The following is a 27,579-nucleotide window of genomic DNA, read 5'->3' on the forward strand; positions in this document are numbered from 1 at the left end:
GGAAATCCTTAGGCTCCGCTGCCAAAAGAAACGGCCTCCTGGCTAATACGGCTGCTAATCGGCAAAGTCGCGTAAGTGCACTGTCTTCGTTTCTTCCGTGAAAATGTTATCGTCCAGCCGGTTGGAAGCGGCTAGGCAGTATCCGAAGGCGCACTCAAGGGTCAAGGGAGTACAGCTGGTCACCGAAAAGTCCGGCGCGTGCCTATGCCATTGTCAAGGTCTGATTCCGCGCGGGAACTTCCCCTGCTCTCTTACCGCAGTGCATTTGGGTTGGCCTCGAGCTAAACACTTCGCCTGTGCTCGAAACGCATGGCAATTATCTTACGGTCGCGTGACCCGAGGCTATTTTTATGGGAACAGCCCGGCAACAGCAGCGCCACTTTGACCACCTCGATCACGGAGCGCGTCATACAGCGCGCCGAAAGCGCCACGTGCTGCCTCATTACAATGCGTGTGACGCAAGCAGTTTTGCCGTAGGCGGCGAGCGCATTCCGGTGGAGACGAGCGGGTCTCTCATAAGGCGTGCTAAAAGCGTTCGTTTCCTTTTATCGCGTCTCGTGGCTCTAGGTGGACGCAGTCTTAACCTATGAAAGCGAACCTGATTTCGAAAGCTCAGAGTATCCTTCTCCCTTCGGCCATCGCCAACCTCGTCGAAGCCTGTTCGGATTTGATGCGTGCCAAGTTCTGCGTGCCGGCCGGAGTCCTTCCCTGAGTGTTTTTTGAAGACCGTGAAACGGTAAGGTGTGCCGAAGGACTGATGCAAGTGATTGATTTTCAAAGTGACCGACGAGAAGTCGCTGAATATTTGAAAGATCACTCTTACTTACTGCTGACTCTGCAGATTTATTGCATTTACGTATTTATGAAGACAGAATAAAACGATACATTAATCGATAAAGCCGCTGCATCATCTAAACACTGCACACCTCAGCTGTTAAACAGATGGGGGCACGTGCGGTGAGAAAGAAGCGAGACATTGTTATGTAAGCGAAGGAAATATATAGTTTGCGTGATAGAGAGCGTCAGTGTCGTCTCAGCGCCCTCAAAAATTACTGATAGAATAACAAGAAACTTTATGCCTGTGTCATCGATCGTTCAGCCCCATTTCTACATAGCTGCTAATTAGACAAATTCTATGAGGGTTCCAAATTGGCGAAGCATCTAGTTTTCTATGAACGAACGTTCAAGAGGCAACGAAAGAGGGCTACATTGAGTGCAGTCTCAGATAAACACTCTAAGTGACATCAGTGTCGCTTAGCAATTTTTAATACGCGTTTAGATCGCGTGATTTCACTCGAGCTGTAGATGCAGTAGAGCTGCGATTGCATTTATGTTAGAGATTACTATTCCTAAACAAGCGAAGCGTTCTTTACCTTGCATTTCGCGTGGCTGCTGCTGTTGAGTCGTTCGGTGCCTCGGTGGACATATTTGCGGATATTTATACATAAGCGTATATATGCACAGAAATGCAAGTGGCCGTTGGTTTTATGCAAAGAAAGAAATAATTTCCTACATAGAACTTGCATACCTAAGGTCCCCTCATAAGTATCCCCAAAGAGCACCGACCCCTTAATAGTAGAGTGCATTAAACTCAAATATTTTCTTGATCTCTTTTTATTAAGCTATTTGTTATGTTTCACTGGGTGTGTGCTCGTTCTTTGCTATTCCCTCATAGTGCGCATCTGTCACTGTGACACATAAGGTTGAGAATCCTTTAATGTAAAGAAATACGCGTCGAACTTCTCTGCGCATACACCTGTCATTCCGATTCTTCCCTCGGGAAGCATCGTACATAGCCTTTGTCCTCGTAAGCGTTTTCTGATTAACAAAAGCTTTGCGACCGAGACAACCACTGATAGAGTCGGCAGCCGCACGAACTGTATCAGCCTCTATTTCACCGTCTCACACTAAAACGGTGCGGTCAGATTGAGCAAGTTAGCGAGATGTGGGTAGTCACCGCTCTTCCACACTCATAAACAAAATATCACTGCAGTTACTATTTAGTTGTTACATTATATAGTACCTTGGTGATGGTATAGAGCGGGTAACATTACGACTGAAGGTAGTCACTGTTGCTATGGCAATATGCCAGAGCTGGTCCGATATGTGCGCTGTACGTAGGCTATAAACGTTGTATCCACTGGTAACAGTGACAACATTGCTTAGACGGTAATGTTACAAGCTCTACTGTTCCCGAATATAGTTATACCAGGGAAGTGTGTTATAACTAAGTAGTAACTACACCAACCTCTGTTCACTCTTCAAGAACACGACTAACTGAACACCATCGCCGAATTGGCAAGCCAGTGTCATCGAGTGCGCAGATTGAAAAGAGCCAGCATGTTCTAGTGGCTGCTCAACACTTTGCCTATTTCCACAACACGTCAGTATCAGTACCTCAAGTCACGGAACTCAGGCGATATTTTTTTAGAGTGTTTGCCAGGCTTCATTTCATTACGAAAGGAAAGTTTTCATGTTTTCTTCTGCTACATTTATTTGGATCCATTCCGATCATCTTGTGAACCAGGGCTGTAAAGTTAAAGAGTAAACTTTTCATTTTTGCGGCCAACTCAATGCTAATATGAAACCGTGGTAGAGCGCCCCTATAAAAGTCGTGTGAATGTAGCTTGTAGATCACGCAACACAGTACAGGACATTGGAGCTACTTCACGCGATCATTCACTCGCAGATTCGGGCTCTGTTGTGTTTTTGTTCAATTATATGGGTACTTCCTGGCGCATTCCCACTGCTGTCGTCGGCCGCGATGTTCTGCATAAAGTCCAAGTATGTTAAAATCCGAGCCGAGCTGATAAATGAGCCGAGAATGGTGGCTCGATCTCGCGCGCGCAAGGGAGGAAGGCGGGGAGGTAGCGCTCCGTCTTCCACCGCGCGAGAGGCGCCGGAGCGGGGGTGGAGGAGGGGGGTTATACTCTGGCTGCGGCTGCGTATGGTGCGGCTAAGAGCGGCCGCGCGGTCCCTTTCTTGAAAGCGATAGGCGGTCCGTTCAAAGTCTAGGTGGACCGACGGCTGATGGTTTCGTGTGCACTGTGTTGTCGCCGCTTCGTTCGCATTGAAGCGAGAGGCAGCACGAAGGTCAATTTAGCTCGCCGCTGCTGCCGCTCTTCATCGGCTGTACCGAGGCGCAGTGAGAACGCATGCGAGTACGTCGGTGGGCAAATTAGGCGAGACAAAAGCACTGCTGCAACATTTCTATTATTTACCAAATACAAGATTGGTGTTAAAAACGAGGTTACTTGAGAGATCGTCATAGTGTGCGTGGAGTGTGCGCTGGAGGTGCTTAACTCTCATAATACGGCAGTCTTGGTTTCAAGGGTAGAGTATAAGCTTCATATGTAATGATTACAAAGAATGTTATGTACAGCTCCCCAGTGGGGAGTTTCTGCCCCAGTTTTCTTTATCGTCAGCTATAGCAGTTGCGTGCTCACATATCTTATAAGTTAATTTTCTCTTCATTTATGTCCCCGAGGCGTTGAAACGTAATTTTACCTGCAAATTTATGGAAGCACGTTAAGACACCTTGCAGGCCCAGAACGTCATTGCATATGGCGTGCATTGCCTGCAGAACTAGAATAACGGTAACACAAAAAATGTACAGCAGCAATGATTGAATCTAAAGAAGCGAGGAAAACAAATAGAGGAGAGGGGGATTTCACAATGGAAACAATGAGGTAATATCAGTCAAAATAGGAAAACATCACAAATTAATCAACCAGGTTTGTAAGTGTCACAAGTGACACCTGATTCCCCAGTCTCTAGCTTAACATGATTCCTAGCTCATCAAATCGAAATAGGCTTAGCGCACTAAAATGACTATATAATATTATTAATTTATTCTTAGCGGATACGGGAACCTCCAGCGGAATACAGATGCTGTCAAGCATTATTTTGTGAAGGAGATGTAAGAGTACCTGATACATTACTACAGCCGTTGTAAAGGCACGTATGACGCAAGCTTAATTTGCGGAATTTATATTCCAATGAGCGCACAGGGGAGACATTTATGCAGTAAACCTTGCGTTATAGGTGCCTCACTGACGCACATGGGTTGCGCGCGTTTCTTCATCTCTCTCGCTGACCTGGCAATCACGTGACCTTGGACAAGTCGCGACTGCATGGGAAAGCCTATAGTTGAAAGAAAGAAGAAGAAGGCGACGGAGACAAATATATCGGACAGGGAAGGGCGACTGCGTTAGCGACAGGTACGTTAACTTGATGAAGGATGATGTTAGTTTGAGGAAATGACTTACGGCACTATTTATTACCTCTGACCTGCTCAGTCTCGCTTTTTAAACCTCCGGTGGCTGTTTTCTTTCCCTGCACACCTTCACCCGACGAACTGCTTTTCTTGTGCGCTTTTTCTGTGGATTTCTTCGTGTTGTAGTGACGGTGAACGATAAGAAATACTGCCGGAAGTGTGAGTTAGCAATCTGAATTTTGATTGCACCAAGTTTTGCCCCGAAATACAATTTACACTAGGATCAGCCAGTTATTGAACAGTCATCGACCTCACGGGCCAAATCGATGTACTGCTTCTAAATTTTGTAACGTACACTCCAGGGTATTTCACGCATACGCCTTTTTGGGGTTTTACGTGCCAAAACCAGTCCTGATTATGAGGCACACCGTAGTGGAGGGCTCCGGATTAATTTTGACCACCTGGGGTTCTTTAACGTGCACTACAACGCAAGAACTAGAGCACTGCACGGGCTCGGGCTTACCCGAAAGCCCGAGCCCGGCCCGGCCCGTGGGCCGGGCCGGGCCGGGTAGCACAGTGTTTTCATGGGCTCGGGCCGGGCTAGGTCACGGCGTGTGCTTTTTAACTCGGGCCCGGGCCGGGCTCGGGTTTTTTGACGCGGGCCCGGGCCGGGCTCGGGCTTGCTGGTGGTGTGCATGTAACGTGCAGCGAGTTATTCTCGGGTGTCTCAACTCCGAAAAACATTACTTTTCGGTCTCGGGCCGGGTTCGGGCCGGTTTCGAGTCGGGCTCGGGCCGGGCTCGGGCCTAAGGTAAAAGGATGGCGGGCCGGGCCGGGCGGGTAACGTAGATTATTTCCGGGCCCGGGCCGGGCCCGGGTCTCGCCGTAAAAGTTTTCATCGGGCTCGGGCGGGCCGCCCAACGTAAAAACGGGCCCGGGCCGGGCCCGGGCTGAAAAAATCGGCCCGTGCAGTGCTCTAGCAAGAACGCGGGCGTTTTTGCATTTCGCCTCCATCGAAATGCGGCCGCCGCGGCCGAGATTCGATCCCGCGATAATTTGCTCAGCAGCCCAACACCAAAGCCACTGAGCAACCACGGCGAGTGAGATATTCGCGACTCCCGCGACTTACGTTATAAGCGGTCTACACTGTACGTCAAAATGTAGCCACGAAAAATGTATCAGGAACCGAAATATCATTTCTATGCTTCAACGCTGCCACTCCGATTCAGTTATTGCGGTGCCTGCATGCTGCAGTCTCACGAATGGCTGCATGTTTTATTTTCAAAGATTCCCCCCCGTATTTTACAACATTCCTCCGCTAAACACTTAGTGAATAAGACTCCAATAAAGAAGTCTTGAGAGCGCCTTATTCACTGGAGAGGCGGCGCTGTGTTTAACTGGGGGGAGTGGAAGAAATGCTTGAAGTTCAGGAGTGTTTGAAAATACCAGGGTCAGTTCAGCGGCCTCTTGTAGGGAGATTGTTGGTAGCATTCATGTCCTCATTTAATCATGTCACAACTCCTCTTTTGTGTATCCCTTTAATGTTCTCGACCACCGCAGTACACGCGCGTGGCGCAATACGAGATCTCGCATTACAAGCGAGGAAGAGATAAACTACACATTGAAAGGACGACATAGCGTGCGTAACTCCTATAGCGATAAAGCCACCGCGGCGGGTACCAGAGTAATTGCTGCTGCTCGCGTACTCCAGAAGATGTGAAAATCTATTCACGTCGCATGCGCACTGCGATTGCAATCGCCGACAACCTACGAAAAACATCGAATAGAGTAGCCGCACCTGGCGCCGAGCAATAACTTGGCAACTGTAATAATCTGGTGTAAAATTGCACCGGTGATTACGATACTCCCTAATGCCAAATTTAGGCACAGCTCTATACGTGTTTTCGTTCCGCGATATATTGGCTGGCGCGGACAATATGTCTCGTCCGGCACGCTGCAAATGGAGCGAAGTGTGGCACGACTGCCTTGCTAATTGGGAGAGAGCGATAGGCAGCGTTTGGGCGACGCGTGGCCGCGATTCATAGCAGCCGCCGCACATTGATCGCATCTGCTCATCATAATTCCGTAAACTTGGTTTTCTTAGACACAAACTGATACTAGCTCCTGCAGAAACTAAGTCACTAGCTTACACATCACACCGTCTGGGGCTCCTACGCTAAGCGTAACATAGAAGCACCGGAAAAATTGAACGCAATGCCGTTCGCTTCATGTTTTCCAGGTATAGTAAAGCTGACTCTTTAACTTACCCAATGAAAGATCTCGATATCCCAACATTACAGCGGCAGCGAAAAATTTAGACTAAAGGTTTTTTTTAGTCAGATATAACAAATTGTTCCTTCGCCATGAACTAACCATTTGTACCACCACTGAGATCGTTACTGACATTGTCATGTAGAATCGCTAGCTCCGTTCAGCCTCCAAAGCAATTCTTTTAAATATTCCTTCTTACCTCGCGCCATCTCTGAGAGTAACAGCTTACCTCTGACAATGCTACATAGCAGTGACTCTACTGCCCAAATTAAGTCTTAACTTGTCGCCGTTAAAATGTATTTTGCATCGATGCACGATATTTATTTATTGTCTTATTATACAGATCATTACTAAAAGTAGAGTACTTGTTCGCGGTATTCATAGCATGTTTGTTTACTTGTTTGCGTTTGCATAACTATTCCATTTGACTACCTATTTTTATTGTTATCAATATTTCTCCTTCTCGGTGCCCTTCCTGCAAGGGCCCTTTTCCGGACTTCAGTGTACTTGCAAATAAAATAAATAAATAAATAAATAAATAATTCGAGAGATAATTAGATGGAGAGGAACTAGTGGCGACACACAGAGTAAATAAAACTGAGAAAATAATTCTAACAGGAGGCACCACATTAGGTGTACCATTTAAATATAAGTAAGGAAATTTGAATTGAAGTGTACATGCCTTGTCAAAAATTTAGAGCAAGAAAGCAAAATAGATTTACTAAATATAATCAAGCTTTTGACTGCGGAAATGTACAATGACATTATATTTCGATAATGAAATCAATGATAGAAATCTGTAAAAACTTAGTTCGCAATAAGTGTTATCGTGGCATATGATTACCTTTGTTATGACTACGTGCAAGACTACAAAAAGTAAAGGGCTGCTATGAACATTCTTGCCAATTAGGGTAACCTTTTTAGAGTTTCCCTTCCAAGCAGTGATGCATAGATGTTGTTTGCAGTGTGTTTAATTTGTGTACCAGACATGACTCGCCACAAGTACGAGTCAAAGTGCCTCGAGCGGCCAGTCGGGCGGCCATTTCGCATGTATTCGCTGGCATCTTTCACGCTAGGAAAAACTTTTATCTAGTACGTATTGAGCAACAGAAAGCTGTTTTGCGAGTTTATCATGTTGCTCTACAATTTTCCTATTGACACTTTGATTATTAGTACAGTACTTCCAGAGTTAGGTAATTAAATACAATTGCCTAATTAAACCTCAGTAACAAAAAAAAAAAATACTGGTGGCTGCGCGGCTGTACTGCAAACAATATGCACTACGTTTTTGTCGAGCAACCCAATTGCTCCTTTTTTTAAATATTGGGGTACGGTAGCTGGTACACCTGGTGTATATTGTTTCTGGAAGAACGAAAGCTTTATTGCAAAATTTAAAATTTATGTTCTTAAAAATTATGACCCAAACTCATTAATTTTTCAGTGACTGCTTTGGCAAGCTTCTTGACAGTATCCGTGCAATGCCTGTTTTATCTGACGTTCATAGGCTGTCCTGTTTCGACCTTACATGGCTTTCGGAGGTCGGTCACGTGTTATTAGACTGTTTTAGTTAGTGTCCGCAACTGCATGCTGCGTGCGCAATACACGAGGGCGCTGCATACACAAGCAAGTAAAATTTTCGTCATATCTGTTTTAGAACCGCTGTTCTTGTGAGTCCCGATGTCAACAAATCAAGAAAGTTTTGCCTTCATTGAGCGTATTTCTTACCGCCATCTCTGAGGACTTTCACGAAGTACGGGGTAATTTTGGTTCAGGCCATGTCGTAGCTCCCATCGAGTATTTTTTTTTGTCTACCGTGTTTCTTCCAGTCCAAGTCGTAGACTATCTGTCCATGTTTAATGTGCAAATGTACAGTATATTTGTCGCAGGGCTTAGATTGTGCACTGAGTGCTCACGAATTCAGTGCACCATGATCTTGTGCAGTCCTCGGCGTTCCAGATTTCTCCCTGTCTCCGCCGCAACGCGGAGTGGCAAAGCACCATCCGACACCGGCGTAAATGTTCACTCTTGGGATTCTTAACCGTGTATCCGAGGACACCACGAGGCACAAGGAAATTAAATTTACTTACCAAGACAGGTGTGCTTCTCCGAAGCAGCAAGCAAGCTCGCACGCAAGCGAGAGATGCCTGTGTAAGTTCGCAACACCAAAGGTAGCTGTTACGTGCTACGCATAGGCACGCCTGTTTACGAAACTGTCTCGCAGAGGCAAGGTTGCTGTGCACGCTAAACTAAAAATGCGCTGTACATAAGCTGTCTGTCATTAAGACATACGGGAGGCTGTACGTAGAGAGCGTGCACCGGTTCGTTTTTAGTGTCTCGCTAAACACTAGCACCACTTTGCAGAAGCGTCGTGATTTATGCGTGCTCTTAGCTCCAGACCATCATCTTTTCAGCTGTCATTTTTTGTTGCAATGCTTCTGCCCGGCACAGGAAGCGAACCTAGGACCAAAGATTGAGGACGTTCTCTCTTTTTGAACGACTACCACGAGCAAACTTCATGGGCTCTTATTTAGCCATTCAGCACGTCAATAGCACAACTACCTTGTAGTGGCGATTGAAACTAACATTGGCGATGTGTTCAACCTGAAAATTAGCTTTAACACCATAAAAATAATTACAATAACCGTATGGCAAGGATTGACATCACTATACTTTGGATTTCGGGAAGTTCATCATGAAAGACACGTCAAATTGTCGAGAAGTTCTTTACTAGCCGACCGAGAAGTTCGGGATAGTGAGCAGTGCATAAAGGCGCCGCGTATATTGATGGTCCAACATTTTGAAATTTCTAAACGCGAAAACGCAAATTGAGACATTGAAAAAAGCAGCGAAGTTAAAAAGCGCTGGTGGACCTCAGGTGCGGTTGGAGGAGGACGTTTATGTAAACGAACTCCACCAGGACTAGGCCTCAGACAAATACGCTCATGTTCCTGCAAAGCAAGGCCCCTTGCTGTATGATTGCAGAAATGAGCAAAGCTAGAAAATGCACTCATATAGTGTCTTTTGACGAGCTTTCGCAGCATATACTTCACGAATAGGATGGTCTGCGTACAACGGCACAGCCGGCATACTTATCGGAACTGAAACGGGGTTTAATGACAACATATGCAGCACCGAATTTGCTTTCCTGCCATCGCTTACTACTTTTCTTAAAGATCGGGTTATTAACCGCGTACCGAGTGTGATAATAGCTGCGAAAGATGGATAACGTATGTATTTCTGTTATTGCCATCATCACACTCATATATATATATATATATATATATATATATACAGTGTTTCAGCGAACACTTTCAGAAATTCTTAAAGTTTACCTGTGGCAGATAGCCCAATTCTCGTTAATGAGCCGGTCTATACTCGAAGCAGCGGACATTACTTGCGCAACAAATTGAAGTGCAGAATCGACTAATCAATAAAAACTCACTAATTAAGTTTTTAACTAATTACCTGATGGCCCATACTGTAATCTACGAATTGTAGCCGTGGAGTTCGCAAGGCGGATCCACTAGGAACGAGTTCCCGGGATGACACCGCTTTCGAGATATTAATTTCCGAACTTTGCGAAGAAATGCTTTGGCGTTCCAGTTAGTTTCTTAACAAAACATCGCTTTATGCATTGAAGCACAAAGTTAACTGGAACGCCAATGCATTTCTCCGCAAAGTTCGATTATGCATTTCAATTTCTTGTGCAAGTTATGTCCGCCTCTTCGAGTAGACCAGCTCATGAACCAGAATTGTGCTCTGTGCCACAGGCAACCTTTAAGAATGTTTGAAAGTGATCGCTGAAACACCCTGTATGTATATACACTGCGCAGGGCTTGTTTCATTTTATTTATCCGTCAGATTGTGGTACCGCGTCCGGAGGAAGCGCTGTCTTTCGCATAAAATTAAAAAAGTAACGCATATGTGGTGAATGAGCTCAGTTGAGAAAATCTGCCGTGGTAGCGCAGCTGCTACGGCGTTGCGCGACTGCACTCATGGTCGCGGGATCAATTGCGACCGCGCTGGGTTTATTTCAATGAGAGCTAAACGCACTAAATCGGCAGAACCCATCTCACGATGACCGTTATCGGTAATGCGTTTAGCATAGAAACATTATAGCCACACAACCTAATGCCACCGTCGAAAATTGTTACGTACGAGGCTTGTAGGACAGCGAGATCCCTCTGTCGTGCTGCGATGATGATGATGATGATGATGATTTATTGGCATCCCCTTTGAAACGGGGCGGCGACAAATAGTCACCTAGCCTGCTTGATTTAATCAGGTATACTATACATGTTCTTTATCTTGCATTTTTGTATACCTATCATTATTTTTCTTTTTCAAAAATTTACCTTGTACCGCTGCCTATGATTTTAAGAGATCAGGTCGCATCCATCTTTTCCCTACTTTTTTTCCACCAGTACTCTAATCGTCTCTTGCTGATCTCTACGGCTGATCTGTTTATGTTCCCTTCCACTTTAAACCCAAGCGCTTCTGGGAGTTGCACGTTACCTACGGTTCTCGCTGGGTGGATCCCGTCACATTCCATTAGGATGTGCTGAGTGGTCTCTGGATCTTTACTGCAGCATACACATGTCTCATCTAATTCCGAATATTTGTTCCGATATGTTTTCGTCCTTAGGCAACCGGCTCGAGCCTCAAATAGCAAGGCACTGCCCTTTGTGTTATCGTACAGATTTTCCCTTCTAATTTCTTTCTTCTCATTCTTGTAAATCTCCATTGTCCTTTTCGTTTCCATTCTTTGCATCCAATTCACGGTCTCTATTTCTCTCACTTTCTTTCTGATGACCCCTGGTTGTCTATTTACAGTTTCGATTATCCTGTACTTGGTTGCCAACTTCCTTGACCTCTTCCTCCATTCTGTGTCCACGCTTTTCATGTAGAGATACTTGTGCACTTTAGCTGCCCATTTATTTTCATCCATGTTCCTGAGCCTTTCTTCAAAACTAATTTTGCTTTGTGCTTCTCTGACTTCAAAAGAGGCCCAACCCATGTCTCCATGCACTGCCTCATTTGTCGTATTACCGTGTGCTCCCAAAGCCAACCGGCCTACTGATCTTTGGTTAACTTCCAAACCCGCCAATATATCCGATTTTAAGCATATAATGGCATTTGCGAATGTTAGCGCTGGCACCATTACTCCTTTCCAGATTCCACGCACCACCTCATACTTATTGTGGCCCCACAGTGCTCTGTGTTTCATTAATGCTGCATTCCGCTTCCCCTTTATTTTCAGATTATCTTGGTGGTTGATTGAGTAATTCTTTCCTTCGTTTATGTGTACGCCGAGGTACTTATATTGCTTCACTATGGGTATTACTTGCTGTTGAATTGACACCACGAAGTTACTCGTGTGCTCATTAAAGATCATAATCCCTGATTTCTCTGTGCTAAACTTAAGGCCTAGATTTGTCGCTGCGTTCCCACAGATATTCGCAAGTATCTGTGAATCTTTTTTATTGTCCGCTAGTAGCACAATGTCGTCTGCGTACATCAGTCCAGGGATCTTCTGTTGCACCATTTGTCCATTACGCATGTAGGATAAATCAAAACCTAATTCGCTGTTTTCCAGTCTTCTTTCTATGCCCTTGACGTAAAGCGTGAACAACAATGGTGACAGAGGGCATCCTTGCTTCAATCCTTGGTGAATTCCCACCATTTCATTTCCTTTTCGGCCTTCCCATGCCACTTGTACTTGGTTGTCTCGATATATCTCCCTCAGCAGCTCCACGAAATCGTCATCTATGCCTTCGTATTGAAGAATATCCCACAACAATTCCCTGTCTACGTTGTCATAAGCTCCTTTAATATCTAGAAATGCTATCCATAAAGGTCTTTTCTGAGCTACTGAAATCTCTATGCACTGAGTTAGTACAAACATATTGTCTTCTAAGCGTCTGCCTGGCCTGAACCCATTCTGTAGTTCCCCCAATACACCGTTTTCCTCCACCCACTTCGACAGTTCTAATTTTATGGCTTGCATTGCCATTCTATATATCACCGACGTTACTGTAACTGGCCTGTACGAGCTCGTCTTATCCTTATCTCCTTTGCCTTTGTAGATAAGATTCATCTTGCTTTCACGCCATCCAACGGGAATATTCTTTGTTCTAATCACTTGCTCTATGGCATTAGTCAGCAGTGCCTTGCTTTTTGGACCGAGGTTTTTGATTAGCTGTATTGGGATTTCATCGGGTCCTGCTGCCGTGTTGTTAGGGACATTTTCTGCTGCCTTTTTCCAATAAAAGCTTTCTATGCTGAATTTTGATCTCTCAGGCCTCTCTGTTGTTGCTGGATCTGTTGTCTGAACTAGGCTTTTTCTCGTACCGAAGTTATGCCTGATAACGTCTGTGATGTACCGCAGCGCATCATCGCCTTCATAGATGTTACCGTCTTCATCCCTTATAGCCGTTTGCGAGTTTCTAGTTGGACCTCCGAGTGCTTTTATATGGTTCCAGAATCTTTTTGGGGCGCCTTTGTCTCTTTTGTGAATGTTATGCACCCAACGTTCACTTGCGCATTTAATTTTCTCTTGCACGAGCTCACTCGCAACCCTTTTCTTTTCTCGGTCTGCCTTAAGAACACTCAGCGCCATCTAGCGCTGCCGTTGCGAAGCCTATGTGTGGCTTCCGAAAGGCGTGGTGCGCCAGTACGTGCGAAAGCTGATAAACGCGTCATGCCGCAACCGGGCTCCGCTCTCGAGCATCTTTATGAACACGCGGCGCCAACTAGTGGCACTGCCGAGAAGACTGCGAGTAGCCTCCGAGATCAGAAGCGTAGCGCTCCAGTACCTGCGAACGCCGAAAATGGTTCCTCCACTTGGCGCACACTCAGTGGCACATAATCAGTGACCCAAGTTGGCGAGATGCGCATTGAAGAGCGGCACGAACCACCCAGTGCATTCATGGCGCAGCTCGCTAAAGCGCTAGCGTGAAAGGCAGTCACTGAAAGTGGCGCGTACACCCAGAGCATTTGTGGCGCAGCCTGCTGTAGGATCGGGTTGCTGTCCTTAAGGAACCCTTGTGACGTGGGTTTGATAGCACTCAGCAACGGAAAAATTTAAGGGATCTTGCTCGTCACTGTAGCGAGGCACAATACCAGTGTCATATGCCTAGTTATCCAAGTTGGCGTTAACGTCGCTCAGTGAAGACTGGCACACACCTACTCACACACGCAGTCCCGCATTTACAGCGACCCATGTTGGCGTGAAAGAGTGTCGTTGAAGATCGGCACGACAAGACGCATTGCCACATACACAGGGACCCGAGTTCTGTTCTCTGCGCACAGCTGCCCAATGCGCTACCCATTCTCCCACGGGCTACCCAGTAACTCAAGTGGGTGGGGGAACGGTTAGACAGATATATACATAGCCCCCGGCAAGTTCATGAAGTACCTAATTAGAATGCGAACGCATGAAAACGGCCCTGTACTCAGAAATAGGTGCACGTTAAAGAATCTGAGGTGATGAAAATTAATCCGGAGTCCGCCACTACGACATGCCTTATAATCAAATTGTCCATCTGGCACATATAACCACAGAATCCAATTCCACAATTTTTTTCAGTTGAAAAAGTATCGTGGCCGGTTTATTGTTTGTAGTTTTCCCGCAGTTTGTCGTTTTCTTCAACAAAACAGTGGCATAACGGCAAAGTAACCTAGCTCCTCCGCTGTCATAGGGTCAGTTTTCAGTGATCAACTGCACTTGGATAGTCAAACCAAATCCGTGAAATTTATTGATAAACTTCATCGTCCTCGGAGGACGAAAGTTTGAGTTTATTTGAGTTTGAATTTATTTAACCACATGATACACGAGGTAATGTACATAAGTGGTTGGGTGGCACTGGTAAGAACCTGCGTTACGGCAGCTTGATTGGCCTAGTCACCTCAAAAAAAAGTACAGGCAGCAGAAACTACAGTACACAAGGAAACACACACGTGGCCTCAGACAGAAAACGGAGTAAATGAAATTTTTAAGTGAATACTAAAACCAAATAATACTCACCAAACGGAACACATAACATATTTAAGTAATACAACCAACCAGATGTTCGTAACTATATCATAATTAGTGTTCTACTTAATTGATGTTTCTGTTCAGCCTGTTTTTTTCCCTCAGTAATGTATATTTTACTTCGGTGTTATTGACTGCAGATTTTTTCATCCCTGCCCTCTTCCGGATATGAATATTTTTTTCGAGTTCTTTGCACATGAATATGGAGACGAATATATTTGGCGGTTTCCAGATGTTCATTTAAGAAACACTTCCACTTTTCTTGCCCATATATTAATATGTCATAGCTGCTCGTGCTCCTCACCCCTGGTAGGCGAGCAACCTATGTATATCGAATCCTGCCAAAACCAGCAGTCTTTCATCTTGCGCAAAAAAGTCTTCTTGTTGAAGCATTGGCACCATCTTGAAGCATCACTTATATGCCCACCGCCGATGTATATTAAGTTGAGTGCTTCGAAGGGAGGTTTGGTTGGCGAAAAAGATTGAAGATGTTGGAATTGCAAATGAACCAAGGTTTATTGCGAAGCTTTTATCTGGAAGGTGTTTCTCCACTCGTTTTCCGCAAGGAAACGGGTCAACGGGTACCGTTACCGCTTGAGTCAAAAGGACAGTGAATTAAAGTGAATCTAGCCAAGGCCCAGCCCATGGCGACGCTGGCGAGGAGCAGTGGGTTTTTACACCAGCCAGTACTTCTTTCGCAGCACGAGTCTCTGCCGAATGTACAATTTCGCGATCACGCTTAAAGAACGAAGAAAAAGAAGGTGCGTGCGAAAGTGCGAGAGTTTCGTGGTAGCCGCGCGTCATTGTACTTGCCATACCTTGAAATCAAGACCGTTTCAAATTTGGAAATATACACGTCAACAACAACTTCTTTAGCTCGGACATGTGATATGATATTTTGGCATTTATTTATTTATCAACTTTTTGCAGCTTTTCGGTGTGTTAGTTCTAGGTTGTACTAATGCCTTTTATTTTTTAGAAGAGAAGCCCAGCCACTCGAAGCGTGCTTACTTCTGACTTCGACGCCTAGCGCCATTAGCTACGATATCTCATTTTGTTAGTTTAGGTACGTAAACATAGCTAGTGCCCACTGTACGGAGCTTTTCTAAGCAAATCAATGGCAGCCGTGCAATGCAGAAGGTGCCCTTTTCGACATTTACACTATCTTATTCTTTTAGATTTTTTTTATGCCAAAACAGCTGGTGTGCAGCAAAACCTGTTGGAAGACAGCGCCGACAAATAGAACAGGCGGGTACTTTCGCCTTGCCACAACGAGACTTATATCGGGTGGGAATTTATGTAATGTATTGAAATTTGCATTCTGAGCTCCTTCACCACTCCTGTAGCCTCCTCTGAATATACGGCTGCGACTTCTGGCAAGAGTGGATAACTTAACCTGTTTATGTTTTTCGTCGAAGTTATCACGGCGCCCCCCCCCCCCCCCCCTATGTAGCAAAACACCTAAATAAAAAGGTGATCGTGCCCTTACAGATGCTTTTATAAGAACAACAGTAAGACAATTAGCTTCCAATGTTTACAATGAGCATTGAGCTGCAAAGTTACGGTTACCTAATAAATAAAAACAAAACATAAAAATGTCGCAGTGATTGACATTAAGCTGTGCAAAAACATCTGATATTCCCTCTAAGTTTGAAGCAGTTCACCTTTTGGTGACCAATCTTTCGAGGACTGCAATGGTGTCATTTGTGAAGCAAACGTTTAAAAAATGAATTTACGTTATGAAAAGTAAAGTGCAGTACATAATACACTGGCAAAACAGTAAAATTTAGTGAACATTTTAGCTAACCAAACAGTCAAATGAACCAACAGAGCTATCTGCTCTTCTGAATTTCTACTGCGTGTGCAGCAGAACTTGGTATGCGTATGTGTGTGTTTTTGTGTACGTCTTGATATTATTTTCTTCTGATATCCTTCAGCCTGTTGGCAAGTGCCCCCCATGGTCCTCAAATTCACCAATCAGCAGAGCCATATACAGGCAGAGGCCGACGAAAAAAGCAATGAGTCCCAGATTGCACGGTTTTACCAAGATCGAGTGGTGTTCATCACCGGAGGAACGGGCTTCATTGGAAAGGTGATTATTGCTAGAGGCTTCTATGCCTGCTGTGATTTTTGTGCTTGTTGGGATGTTGACAATTATCAGGCGAGTATACCTAGATACTGACACTTATGCAATCGCTTAGAGTCAGTCTACATGTGAGAGTAAACCGTGCATAGATGATGGCACTGGTGTTGCATTTCAGGGCTATTTTGAAGTGCTTTGCCGGCAATTATTCAGGAGCATCTCTGACGTTAACACGGGGTTTTACCGAGCGTTCACCGATTCCGTGTCTGGGAAGGAGGCGATCAGCAGGCGTTGAACTCGCTTCTATGCATTCGGCGCCTTCAGAATTTATTACTTCTTGGAAGGTCGCGTGGGGGAAAAGTTCATCTCTGTAGGCTGTCAAACAGCTTCTTTCTCTCTTTCCTCATGAAGTGCGCACGCCCTCAAGTGAAGCGATTCACGTCGCTCATCTCGCCGCATATGTATGTCACAAAGCGAGAAAGCACCAAGCTTTAGCTCGGGAGCTACTAGCTAGGTGCCTGGGGAAAAAATAATTGGTCTCGGCATTCACAGCACAGAACTTGATGACGTTTGTTGCATTAAAAAAATGTCCTGTGCCGGGAGTAAGTATATATTTTTTATTTAGGCTATCAGTATTTTCACAAAAATGGCTGAAAACAGCTAAATTAAAAATTAATCGAAAGTACCAAGTTTTAGACTCTAATTCAACTGTAATTAACGAGATCCCAATTCCGTAAAATATCACTATTCTGACATTTGAAGTGAAAGAAAATGATATATATGCACCACTCTGAAATATATACCTCTAATTTGTGAGTAGGAATATTGCAATGCCTTCGTAAGCATTGTGAGATTCTCATGTCAGTTGTAAACTCTTATTCTTTCTTTATAAAGCGGATAAACATATCTTGTTCATCCACTTAACATGCTCTAAATAGATGAAGTTTATACAGCTGCAATATCTGTCTTTCTAGAAGAATTGCAGATGAGTGAACCAGGTGAATCACTTATTTTAAATTTAGCCAATTCAGCAGTTTTGTAACAAGTCTGAGGTCATAAATAAGGAGTCTCCTTCCTGCACTTATCTGAAGCCATCTTTTCTGTATGAAACAACCTTCATTCAAATTGCTCTGATGATTGTTTGATGGGAACATTCCGTTGTTTTCCATGTATTTGAATAGTGTAACCAGAATTGGCTGCTGAGCTAAAGCTTCTTCTTAAATATCCCTGCTAGTATGTGGGAGGAGCCAGTTCCGTACATAATATAGGCTGTGGGCTGATAGGAACAGAAGCTCGTAGTTTTTTATAGCCTGAGTATCCGTTGCAACCTCCGAGATCTTCTCGCGCTGGATTTAGGCCGCACTGCGCCTCCTTCGATATGCTGCTGGGCATGACTTGAGACCTGAAAACGAGCTTTGGCTGATGCAGAGTAAAGGTTGTGTACTTAAAACACCATATCGGTGCTATATAGAATCATTTACGAAGTGAATTTGGTACTAAGTAAAGATGAAACGCTCAGAACCGAAGTAAGTGATGGCGGCTGTATATTCCATACCAAAGCTAGAGAACCACAAACAGTGTGGTACAATGACTTGGAGTAATTATCCTACAGAAAGTCCTGAACAAACGACAAACGAGAACAACATGCTCACAGTACAAACAATAGTTACTACGTCACATGCCTTTTAATAGAGATTTCAAGAGTTATTATCACCCTAGTTTGGGACGCACAAGTTGTACCTGTCAGGCCTTGTGTATTTGTATTAGGTCTAATAATCAAAGCTGTGTATCTAAAGGCCGATACCGAACTGTCCGCACTTACGTGCACGACAGTGTGCAGCACAAATGCGCACGCAAGACCGCCACCATACAACCTACATGCATCTCTGAATCCCCTATGTTAATAAATATAGGCAGTAAACAGTGTGTAACGGTCAGTCCTAGGTAGTAACTGCTGCAGTTACAAACTTTTTTGTACTTTTTTTAAAGAGTGCTGTCATTTCACGATTGTAACGCATGCTTAATTTCTTTGGACATTTTTTAGGTTCTTCTAGAAAAACTTCTACGATCATGTCCTGGCCTGAAGCGGGCCTACCTCCTCGTGCGCAGCAAACGTGGGGAAGAACCACAGGCGAGACTCGAAAAGATGTTCAACTCCCAGGTAATTACATTATCGTTAATTCATTCAAGGTATATTTATCGGCATAACTAATTATTCGTGGGTATCAAAATCAGAATAACAAAATTCCTAAACCTGACAAACAGTAACCAAGCTAATCTTCACAGAACAGGTGCTCACGAAGATGCGGCGCGTGTTACTCACTGACACGAGGAGAAAAGCGTGCTCAGCGCAAATGGCAGCGGGTTTCCCGATACTTGTCGCCTTTTCTTGCTCAATAGTTTGTACGATAACGTTCACAGCCCATTAGGTGTGTCATCACCTGGGGCGTACATTTCAGTCTACAAGCGGTAACTGCGAACAGTCGATAGCAAATAGTGTAGGAATGACTACGTTCATTTTGGAGTCCCCGAAGCAACAGTCCATAGCACAAGGCTCCATGCCTCAGAACGTGGCTGTGAGTTCCGCATGTTTAGCACACCCCGACATAGCAACGCAGACAAAAATTTAAGAAATGTTGATTGTCTCCTCATTTATGTAAGAGCCGCACATTGGTGTGATGGGTATTTCTATGAGGAAGGAGCCGGCTTTCCTAAATATTCACTCCTATGTAGTCAAGAGTAAGAGCGTAAGATGGCTCGTACAATGCTCATTTCTTTGTCGTGAACGACCGTACATAGCGACGCGCCATCGTTTGCTTGTTGAAATCGCAACGGACCGCACCTTACCTATACTATGGGGCTGAGGGTCGCGGCTAATGGTACAACCAGAAAGCTGTTGTGCACACAGGCCGGCACCACGATCAAAGACTGCACCGATGCAGAATTCTTTGTGATGCTCACCGTCCCGCTTCTGAGTTGATGGGACTGAAGGAAAGAGATCATCGTTTCTCACCGCAGTTGTTTCTAATAATTGTTGGGGCCATCCGTGTTTTCTAGCAGCAGTAAAAATTAATTTTTCAATCTCTCCCGAAATCTGTGTCATAAATGACGATGCCGCGTTTCTGGCGCTTGTCCCACCCAATCACTGACCCCACTGAACTTAACGCTGTAAAAAAATGTACTTTTGCTCATTATCATTAGTTTTCATATACTAGTGTTGCATTTCCGCTTAGTAGCACATGGGCATGGGTTATATAATAGATTGCCTGATGACTTTCGCGTCAAAAAAAAAAAATCCCCCGCCGTCCTCATTTTTACGTTAAGGGAGACATTATCCCATAGCAAGTGATAGAAGTGATAAATAACAAGCATAAGGAATACAAAAGCCTAATAATAATTACAAAAAGTTGGGAGCCGTCTGAACAGAAAACATGTAATGAAAAACAACTTAAAGCAAATATAACACAATCGTACTATGGAGGTTTCAACAATTGGAACTATTTTAGTTTGGATAGAGCGGCTATCATTGTAGGGGTTGAAAGTAGCGTGATAGATTAAATCACAAGAAAGAAAATGAACAGTAGCGCTTGTTTTAGTTAATTGCAGAAGTGCATTTCTCACGTGGAGGATAAGTGGAAAGTGGAACATGAATGCATTTGTCCACAGGCTTTGACGACGTATTTGTCGAAACTGATGATGAGCACAGGATGTCTGCTAAGTGGAGAATGATATTATTGCTCAGAGGTAACGTAATTAGGACATTTTAACTAAAGTGAATATCTACGAAGTTTATTAGTGAGATTTTATTAATTCGCTAACATCACTCTGGAATCTTTTCTAAAAGTAGTGCCCACCTCCTCAGGTAATCCAGCCGTTGTGACAAAATTGCGATATATACCACACGAGATCTTTATTGTGTTTTCATTATAACAGATATTGTGGTATGTCTAGGGCGACAATTTGATATGTTTTAAGCAAAAAATTATGCATGCCATGTGGTTGTTTTCAGTCATAGTTCCAATAATGTTTGCTCTTCGTTGGTTTCAAGAAAGTACTTTGTTCGATAGTGGCGCATAACAATGATGAAGTTGCAGAGTGGTCGCAGTGGCGTGTAGAGTAGACTTTCTGTGGCTTCATGCGGGAAGCATTTTCATGGGTGAAAGACAAAGAAAATGATACAAAGCTTTGCGTGAGGCTCAACAAAACTCAGTTTGTGCAAAGTAATCAGCGATGTACGTTTCTCTGTTTCAACCTAATTTACTTCATTTCGCAGATGTTCGACCGCCTGAAGCAACAACAGCCAAATGCTCTTGAAAAAGTAACGGCGTTGGCAGGAGATTTGACTGAACCAAACCTGGGACTGAGTGCGTCTGATGAGGCTGTCTTGATGGATAACGTGTCCATTGTTTTTCACTCAGGTGCCACAGTCAGGTTTGATGAACCTCTCAGGTAAGTGAAAGATAAACATTACGGCTTTTTTTAAGCGAAGCTTTCTTTGTCTCTAACTCTTACATTTTTGGTGCTGTCTGCAGTCTTGTGGAGTAGGCACATGGCCATTACTCACTGCCACAATACAACAGCGCCAATTACTGCAGCATTAAATGTGTCACTGCCTACTAACCTTGACCAAAGCCAAAGGGTCCATAAGGCTCTGCATTGCTGTAGCGGATTTCGGTTTATTGTGGCGTGGTGCTACCACAGGCAAGTGAGGACGTAAGCGACAGAAAATGTCGAGTGTGGTGGTCAGTTGCATTGTACGGGATCACGAGAACAACAAAATTTGACCAACGCGTGGAATGCGCGTGGAAAGAGGGAGGCCTGGACAAAACCGTCCAGCGTATACACCGTCGTGGCTGGGTGGCTATGGCGTGGGCCGGCTGAGCACGAGGTGTGGGGTTCGATGCCAGCAACGACGGCCGCATTCCAATGAGAACGAAATGCAACGAGACACAACGACGCTTGGTGCCCCTGAGTTACGAGGATCGTGGAGAACAATACACCTAGACGTGCGATGCAGAACAACATGTGAATGCATGGGAAGCAAGCGAGTACCCTTTTTTCCGTACGCACCCCAGGCAGTGATCCTTTGGTCCAGCAACAACCACGACAAACTGCGTCATTCTGTCGTGGAATGGGAAAAGGGGGGGGGGGGGTGTTCTCTACCTTCACGCAAGACTACCTGGGTGTGCGGCTCATCAGCTCTCACCCGAGCTAGACAGCACTATTCACATCGACAAGTTGTGGTGCGATTGACCAGAGAGAGTTCGAGATGGCAAACGTTTCTCGTTACGTCTCGTATTTCTCGACGCCCGCGCAGCTTTTCACCATTGTCCCAAGTCAACCACAACGCCAAGAACAAAAAGAGAATAGAGAAGATGCGATGAGCGTGTTCGGTTGGTGCATCCTGTCCAGTCTTGAGACAACGCCTGTGCAACTGCGTGAAATTCTGCTAGATGAAGTCGCATCAGAGATTACAAACACTGAAATTGCTGACCATGAGTAGCGTGAAGAAATTGTCCTGTGGGTGATGGTAGTGATATACCGTGAAAGAGACCAAACGGCAGGTGCGCTGCCTCTAATAAATTTGTTGTGCATTTACGTCGCGTTGAAGCGAACCCCGCAGCTCCATCAAAATAATGTCATTTGTATCATTGTGTTTCATTTGCCATATCAGGTTGCATTTGCATGAACAGTGCATTCGCGCCGACAGCGCTACGTTTGCATATTATTTGCGGAAAGATAAAAGAAAGCTTCGCATAACATCAATTGCCACATATGCGTGTTATCCGTCTAATATTTGTGTGTTGTAAAGTTTAAATAGCATTTAAAGGCTCCTGAAAATTATCAAACTTCCATGGCCAAACTAAACCAACCGAGAATGTCGTGGGGCAGCTAGGCAACGCTCTTAGCAAAGAGATGTTGACAGACCCTTTTTTATAAATAAATTTGTGCAGGTGGCGGGAACCTGGGGACACCAGAACGACTACGGGAGAGAGGGCATAAAACTATCACCATCCAATGCACAAACATACAATGCAGTTGTTTGATTAAAATTATCTGCTAAAGTTTTTCTTAGGACTCTAAATTTAAATCGCGAATTCTAAAGCATTCATTCGTCAGATCGAAAAATTTCAAGGGCAAAAGTTGCTCGCAGTGCAGCGTTAGTTTGCCGTAGAGCCGCGGTACTGGAGACGTCATCGTGCAGTAAAAAAAAAAATCGATTAAAACCGTTTCGCCAAACAACAAGTAACAGGATGACATATATCTCATATATAACTTCACATGTATATCAGAAAGAAGAATACCGAATTATAAATTGTACTGTTAACAATATTTATTCCACCGCAGTGAGAACAAGTGCGATAAAAAGTTTGTAGACAAAGATTCACTAATTGGCTTCCTGACCAGCTTTAAGCGGTGTAAATCAGTGTATACGCTTACAGTGAAGTGGCCATTCGGCACGCTAATGGTGCCAAGATGGACGGAAGACAACACCAGATATGCTTAGCCGCGTAGATAGACAGCCGCAGTTATGCAGCAAGAATGGTTCGATTATCAAATGCTTCTAACCAAGTATTGTATTTCTTTTTTCTTCTGTCATTGTTACCGCTGTACTTTTACCATAAATCCTGAAGATCCATTCTCGGGGAGACGATGTCGAGGTTGCTGCTTGGATACGGTGAATTTTTCATATCTATTAACATGCCAATGACATGTGCCTTTGGGCCCTGCGGTAACGCCTTCAGGCATGCGCAAGGCTTCAGTTGGCGGTAACCATGATGGCGTCCTACCTACGAGTACAAGTCATCAGCTTGTAAACTGCAAAAAAAGATATTCTTGCCTTTTCAAGCAAGTATACGTCGTCATCATACTCCATTTCAGTCAAAGACAAACCTGCTTCTTATGCTAAAGTTCATTGTTTTTAGAGCACTGTCATTCACTCGAACTTCTCGTGAAGCGCCAGTTCAGTTTACTTGAAGCAGCAGGTTGCGACACTGCTGAGACGTTCAAGTTCCTCCGGAAGAAAACCGGGGAGGCACCTTTGAAATCCATACTGCAGCAGTGCGCCCATTTTTCTGCGATTCTTGCATTACATTGTCAGAGTATCTAAATATATAGGAGACTGATATTCGCGCTCTAGTGAGTGTTCTGATGGGGGAAACTCTGGGGACGTAATTTTTGAGTCTACCTCTATGCGTCTCCCGTACCTGTCGACATTATGAGGGCACACGGTCACTGTATTTCAAGAATTCCAGACCACATGTGCTTGGCTCCATTGCCAGCACAATGACGTCAAGCTATATTTCTATGACTGAATAACATTCAATAACATGTTATCCCATCAAATTATACGTCTGGGACGAAACCTTCCTCTTGCCTGTGTTGCCTTCGGCAGTCACAGGTGTACTCGCTATTCCGATCATTACGAAGTCTGACCTTCGTTCACCCTGATGGAGATAACGCTTTTATTATTGTGCCACATTCGTGTGCATGAAGGCGGCATGCGTACAGAAGCGGATAGTTCAGCTTTGTCAAGGTTTCGGCAGCTACTATTTAATCTGGGTGAAGTAGGTTACAATTAACCTAAAACTCGCATATAACGATGTCGACGAGAACGGAACCCTCAGCCCTGCCTGCTGCTGTGCACTATGTAACTAATAAGCTGGCACGGTAACCGTTAGTGCTGTGTGGCCCGACAGCAACTGTTCGATTCCTCTAATGTGCTTTACGCCAAAGGACATACGACCAATTCGTGTCGAAAATAAGAGAAATCTCTTCATCGGGCTCTTCCAAACTGACACGTTCAAAACTGTCACTGCGGCATCGAGAAAATTACTTTGTGGACAAGTCTACTGGCTGCACCCATCGATGCTACTAGGTGGATAAAACTTATTTGCCTATGACGGACGCGCCAAGGCAACTGCATTTACTCGCTTGCACAAGAAGATAAGCTTTCTCTAGTTCCCATGGCATCTACGATATCCATTTGCGTAACCGGGACTCTTGTTCCGGCTGCAATTAAGTGCTGTTTAGCATCTCTTTCTATGATGCAACATTACCCCACCACATATCGGTATGAGGCGCTTTCGACACGCATATTACTTTCGCATAAGAAACCCCGTTGGACCAAAGTTCGACTGCTGTGTGGCGCCTATCGATACCACGTGCAGCGCCTCTTCCTCCACAGCTTGTGAAAGCTACCGGACCCCTAGAACACTTTCAAATGTGAAAATCCATAGACCATGACCCCTTTGCTCACCGGCGTAAAATGAAATGTGAACGTTGCGGAATTTTTTGAGGTGCATGCTGTTTGACTGACTCTCTATAATCCCGCTGCGGTTCCTTTTTTGTGCACCCAGTGTTCGCTCCCTCCCTCCTTTGCTACATTTGACCCCGTTCCTTTCACTTAAAGCGCGGGCTGACAGCAAAGATGCTTGTTTTCACCTCCCTACTTTTCCCCTTTACTGGTTTCTCTGACTTTACCAATAATCACCATGCCGCATTGCGCATGGTCAGCCAGCTAGAACGAAGCAATTAATAAATCGGAATAACGCTGAATACTTTATTTTTGCCTTACTGCCTCCATAGCTACTGATAGCGTTCACAAATTACATGAGCTTTCCTTCTGTGAAGACTGCACGGGGAACACGACGTCAACTTGAAAAATCCGACTCCACTCCCCCCTGTGAAAGTGCATGTACAGCGAAGCTGTTGCCAACGTTAGGCAAGCACCAGCACCACAAGCGACGTACGTCACGCACGCACTCACGTGTGCGAAAGTGCAGCATACATGCTCATTCTTCTAGGCCCTCCGGCAAGCTCAAGTGCGTTTTTGAACTAATTGAATTTTTTCAATGTAAATTGCGTCAGAAAATTCGTAAAGTACGACTGACACACTAGCTGCAGACATGATAGCGTTGATTGTAATCCGAATAAACGAGGAAACATAAACCTGTTACGCAGAAGCTCGGTGGCGGTACCGTTTTTGGGTGAGCACAGACCCAGCACACAAAAATGCCCTACCAACTAGAGGCTAACAGCTTCGCTGTAATACGTGTAATCCGTTCCAATGCCGCGTGACAGGAGTGTAAAATTTAGTCTTGTGAAACGGTTGCATTTCAGGAAAGCCGTTGAGCTCAACGTTCTCGGGACAAGGCGTGTCCTGGACCTCTGCAGGCGGATGCCACATTTTTCTGTAAGTCACAGCGCACTTTAGCGATTTGGTCAATTTCGGGACGCTGATATGCTGGCTACGTGAAAAAATATTTATGAAAGTTCCATTGAAGTGCGCATGACTATAGGCGGTTATTCGTTGCAGTTTTATGCTCACGTTACATAATTATTTGTGTTTTCAAAACCATGTATTTGACTCAGCTTCTCAAATTCTTTTTCAGGCTCTTGTTCATGTATCAACAGCATATTCCAACTGTGATAAATCGGACGTGCTTGAGGTGATATATCCCCCACCTTTGGGTGCCGAAAAAGTTGTTGAAGTCATTGAGTAAGTACGCATGACTGAACCCTTGCCGTCAAATTCAAACTATTCTAAGCCAGAGAGCGTTGCATGTAGGCTCCCTATTTTAAGCCATAAATTTAGGGTATAGGTAGGGTTAAGCGTCTTCGGTGTAAACAAAGAAAAGTTGGCCCATTTCTGCAGGATTGTGGTAAACTTGCTTCCAGTGACATTTTTTTGTTAAATGAAAAAGGGCGGTGAGAGAGCTTAGAGCGCTTAGTTGCAACCCTACATGTGCTCCGATGCACGCACTCTGGCGAGGTCAAGCTTACGCGTCACTTCGTACCTCAAGCAGTCCTTACATGTAGTTCTTTTAGTTTGTTTTTTCTGCTTCAGCGACTAAGTACGCATAGAGGTCGAAGGAGCTTGGCCCGTGTCCTTGCAGTATTTGCGGGGTGGTAACGCATTTTCTATTATTACTCTCTGGAGATTTTACCCGCACACTGTTATAAACCAAGTTTCACCTTAGTTGTGTTCAAATGCACTCTGTCTTATTCACACATCGCTTCTGTTTAACAAAAAAAAAAAACTTTGTTGTGGGCAATAGATACAACTGCAGTTTTGAAGAACAGGATCCGCAGTCATGCAAGGTATTTCAGGGTCAACATTATTAGGACCCCAGATATTCAAAAAAAGCCGACCAGCTGAACACGAAACATTTATCCACCAAAAAACACCGGCGAAAGTTCACCAGAAAAAAAAATATATATATTACCTATAGAAACTGAATTTCCTAGTGGGAATATAAACAAAAAGAAATTGGCTCGCCTCATGAATGTCCTGCCGCAAACTTTTTCGCATCCTTGAAGTACAAGCGCCGTTAGCAGTAGTTCAAAGTGACCACCATACTGCCGCGCGGTTTGCTCTCTCCTGTCGTGTCCACTAGCGGGCTGGAAGCTGCACAGGAGGATAGCAGGGGGTAGCAGCCACGTCGTCCCGCGCAAAAGCTGTGTCGCCCGTGCTTCAAGGCCTTCGGCCCTTTCTCCTATTCTTTTCTTTCTTTGCAACGCGTTGACCACTACTTCCAGTACAGCCATGTGCGGCGCTTACCGTCGGACGCGAGTGTGCGATAAGCTGCACTTAATCGGTCCACAGCTTGATTTTTTTTACGGAAGTAGCTCTCTGTGCGTGACTCTGGGAACGAGCTGACGAAGCACACTAGGCCAACTATGCTTGCTTGACCACTGTGGGACCGTTAGTCATGTTGTCAACACTCGACTACCCATGGATCCCCACCTGTACGCACGTGTAGATCGGATGACAGCCGTGATGAGTGTTGCTCCCTACGCCCAATGCACCGGCCCGGAAAACGGTGAGGAAGAACGACTTCCCGAAATCGCCGCCGTCAGCTGGGTGGGAAATTGTCTTGTTTGTTGTGGCTCGGCGCCTTGAGGCACTCGACGGTATATGTACGCGTTCTACCACAGACGCCCTCGCAGTCGACAACTTCCCACCAATAA

The 27,579-nt window shown here is 44.8% G+C and overlaps 1 protein-coding gene across 1 annotated transcript in view; it reads left to right on the forward strand.

Annotated features, from left to right (window-relative positions):
- The first annotated feature begins 538 nt into the window (after nucleotides 1-538).
- The window catches only part of LOC119448909 (fatty acyl-CoA reductase 1-like), a 45,571-nt gene continuing 18,530 nt past the window's right edge, over nucleotides 539-27,579 (forward strand). The window contains 6 exon segments of the mRNA XM_049666557.1: nucleotides 539-736; nucleotides 16,460-16,614; nucleotides 18,650-18,766; nucleotides 20,879-21,054; nucleotides 25,729-25,801; nucleotides 26,001-26,107. Coding sequence (XP_049522514.1) covers nucleotides 16,480-16,614; nucleotides 18,650-18,766; nucleotides 20,879-21,054; nucleotides 25,729-25,801; nucleotides 26,001-26,107 — 608 coding nt within the window. The 5' untranslated portion in view covers nucleotides 539-736; nucleotides 16,460-16,479.

The sequence above is a fragment of the Dermacentor silvarum genome, chromosome 4 (assembly GCF_013339745.2).
Source record: "Dermacentor silvarum isolate Dsil-2018 chromosome 4, BIME_Dsil_1.4, whole genome shotgun sequence".
Taxonomy (NCBI): domain Eukaryota; kingdom Metazoa; phylum Arthropoda; class Arachnida; order Ixodida; family Ixodidae; genus Dermacentor; species Dermacentor silvarum.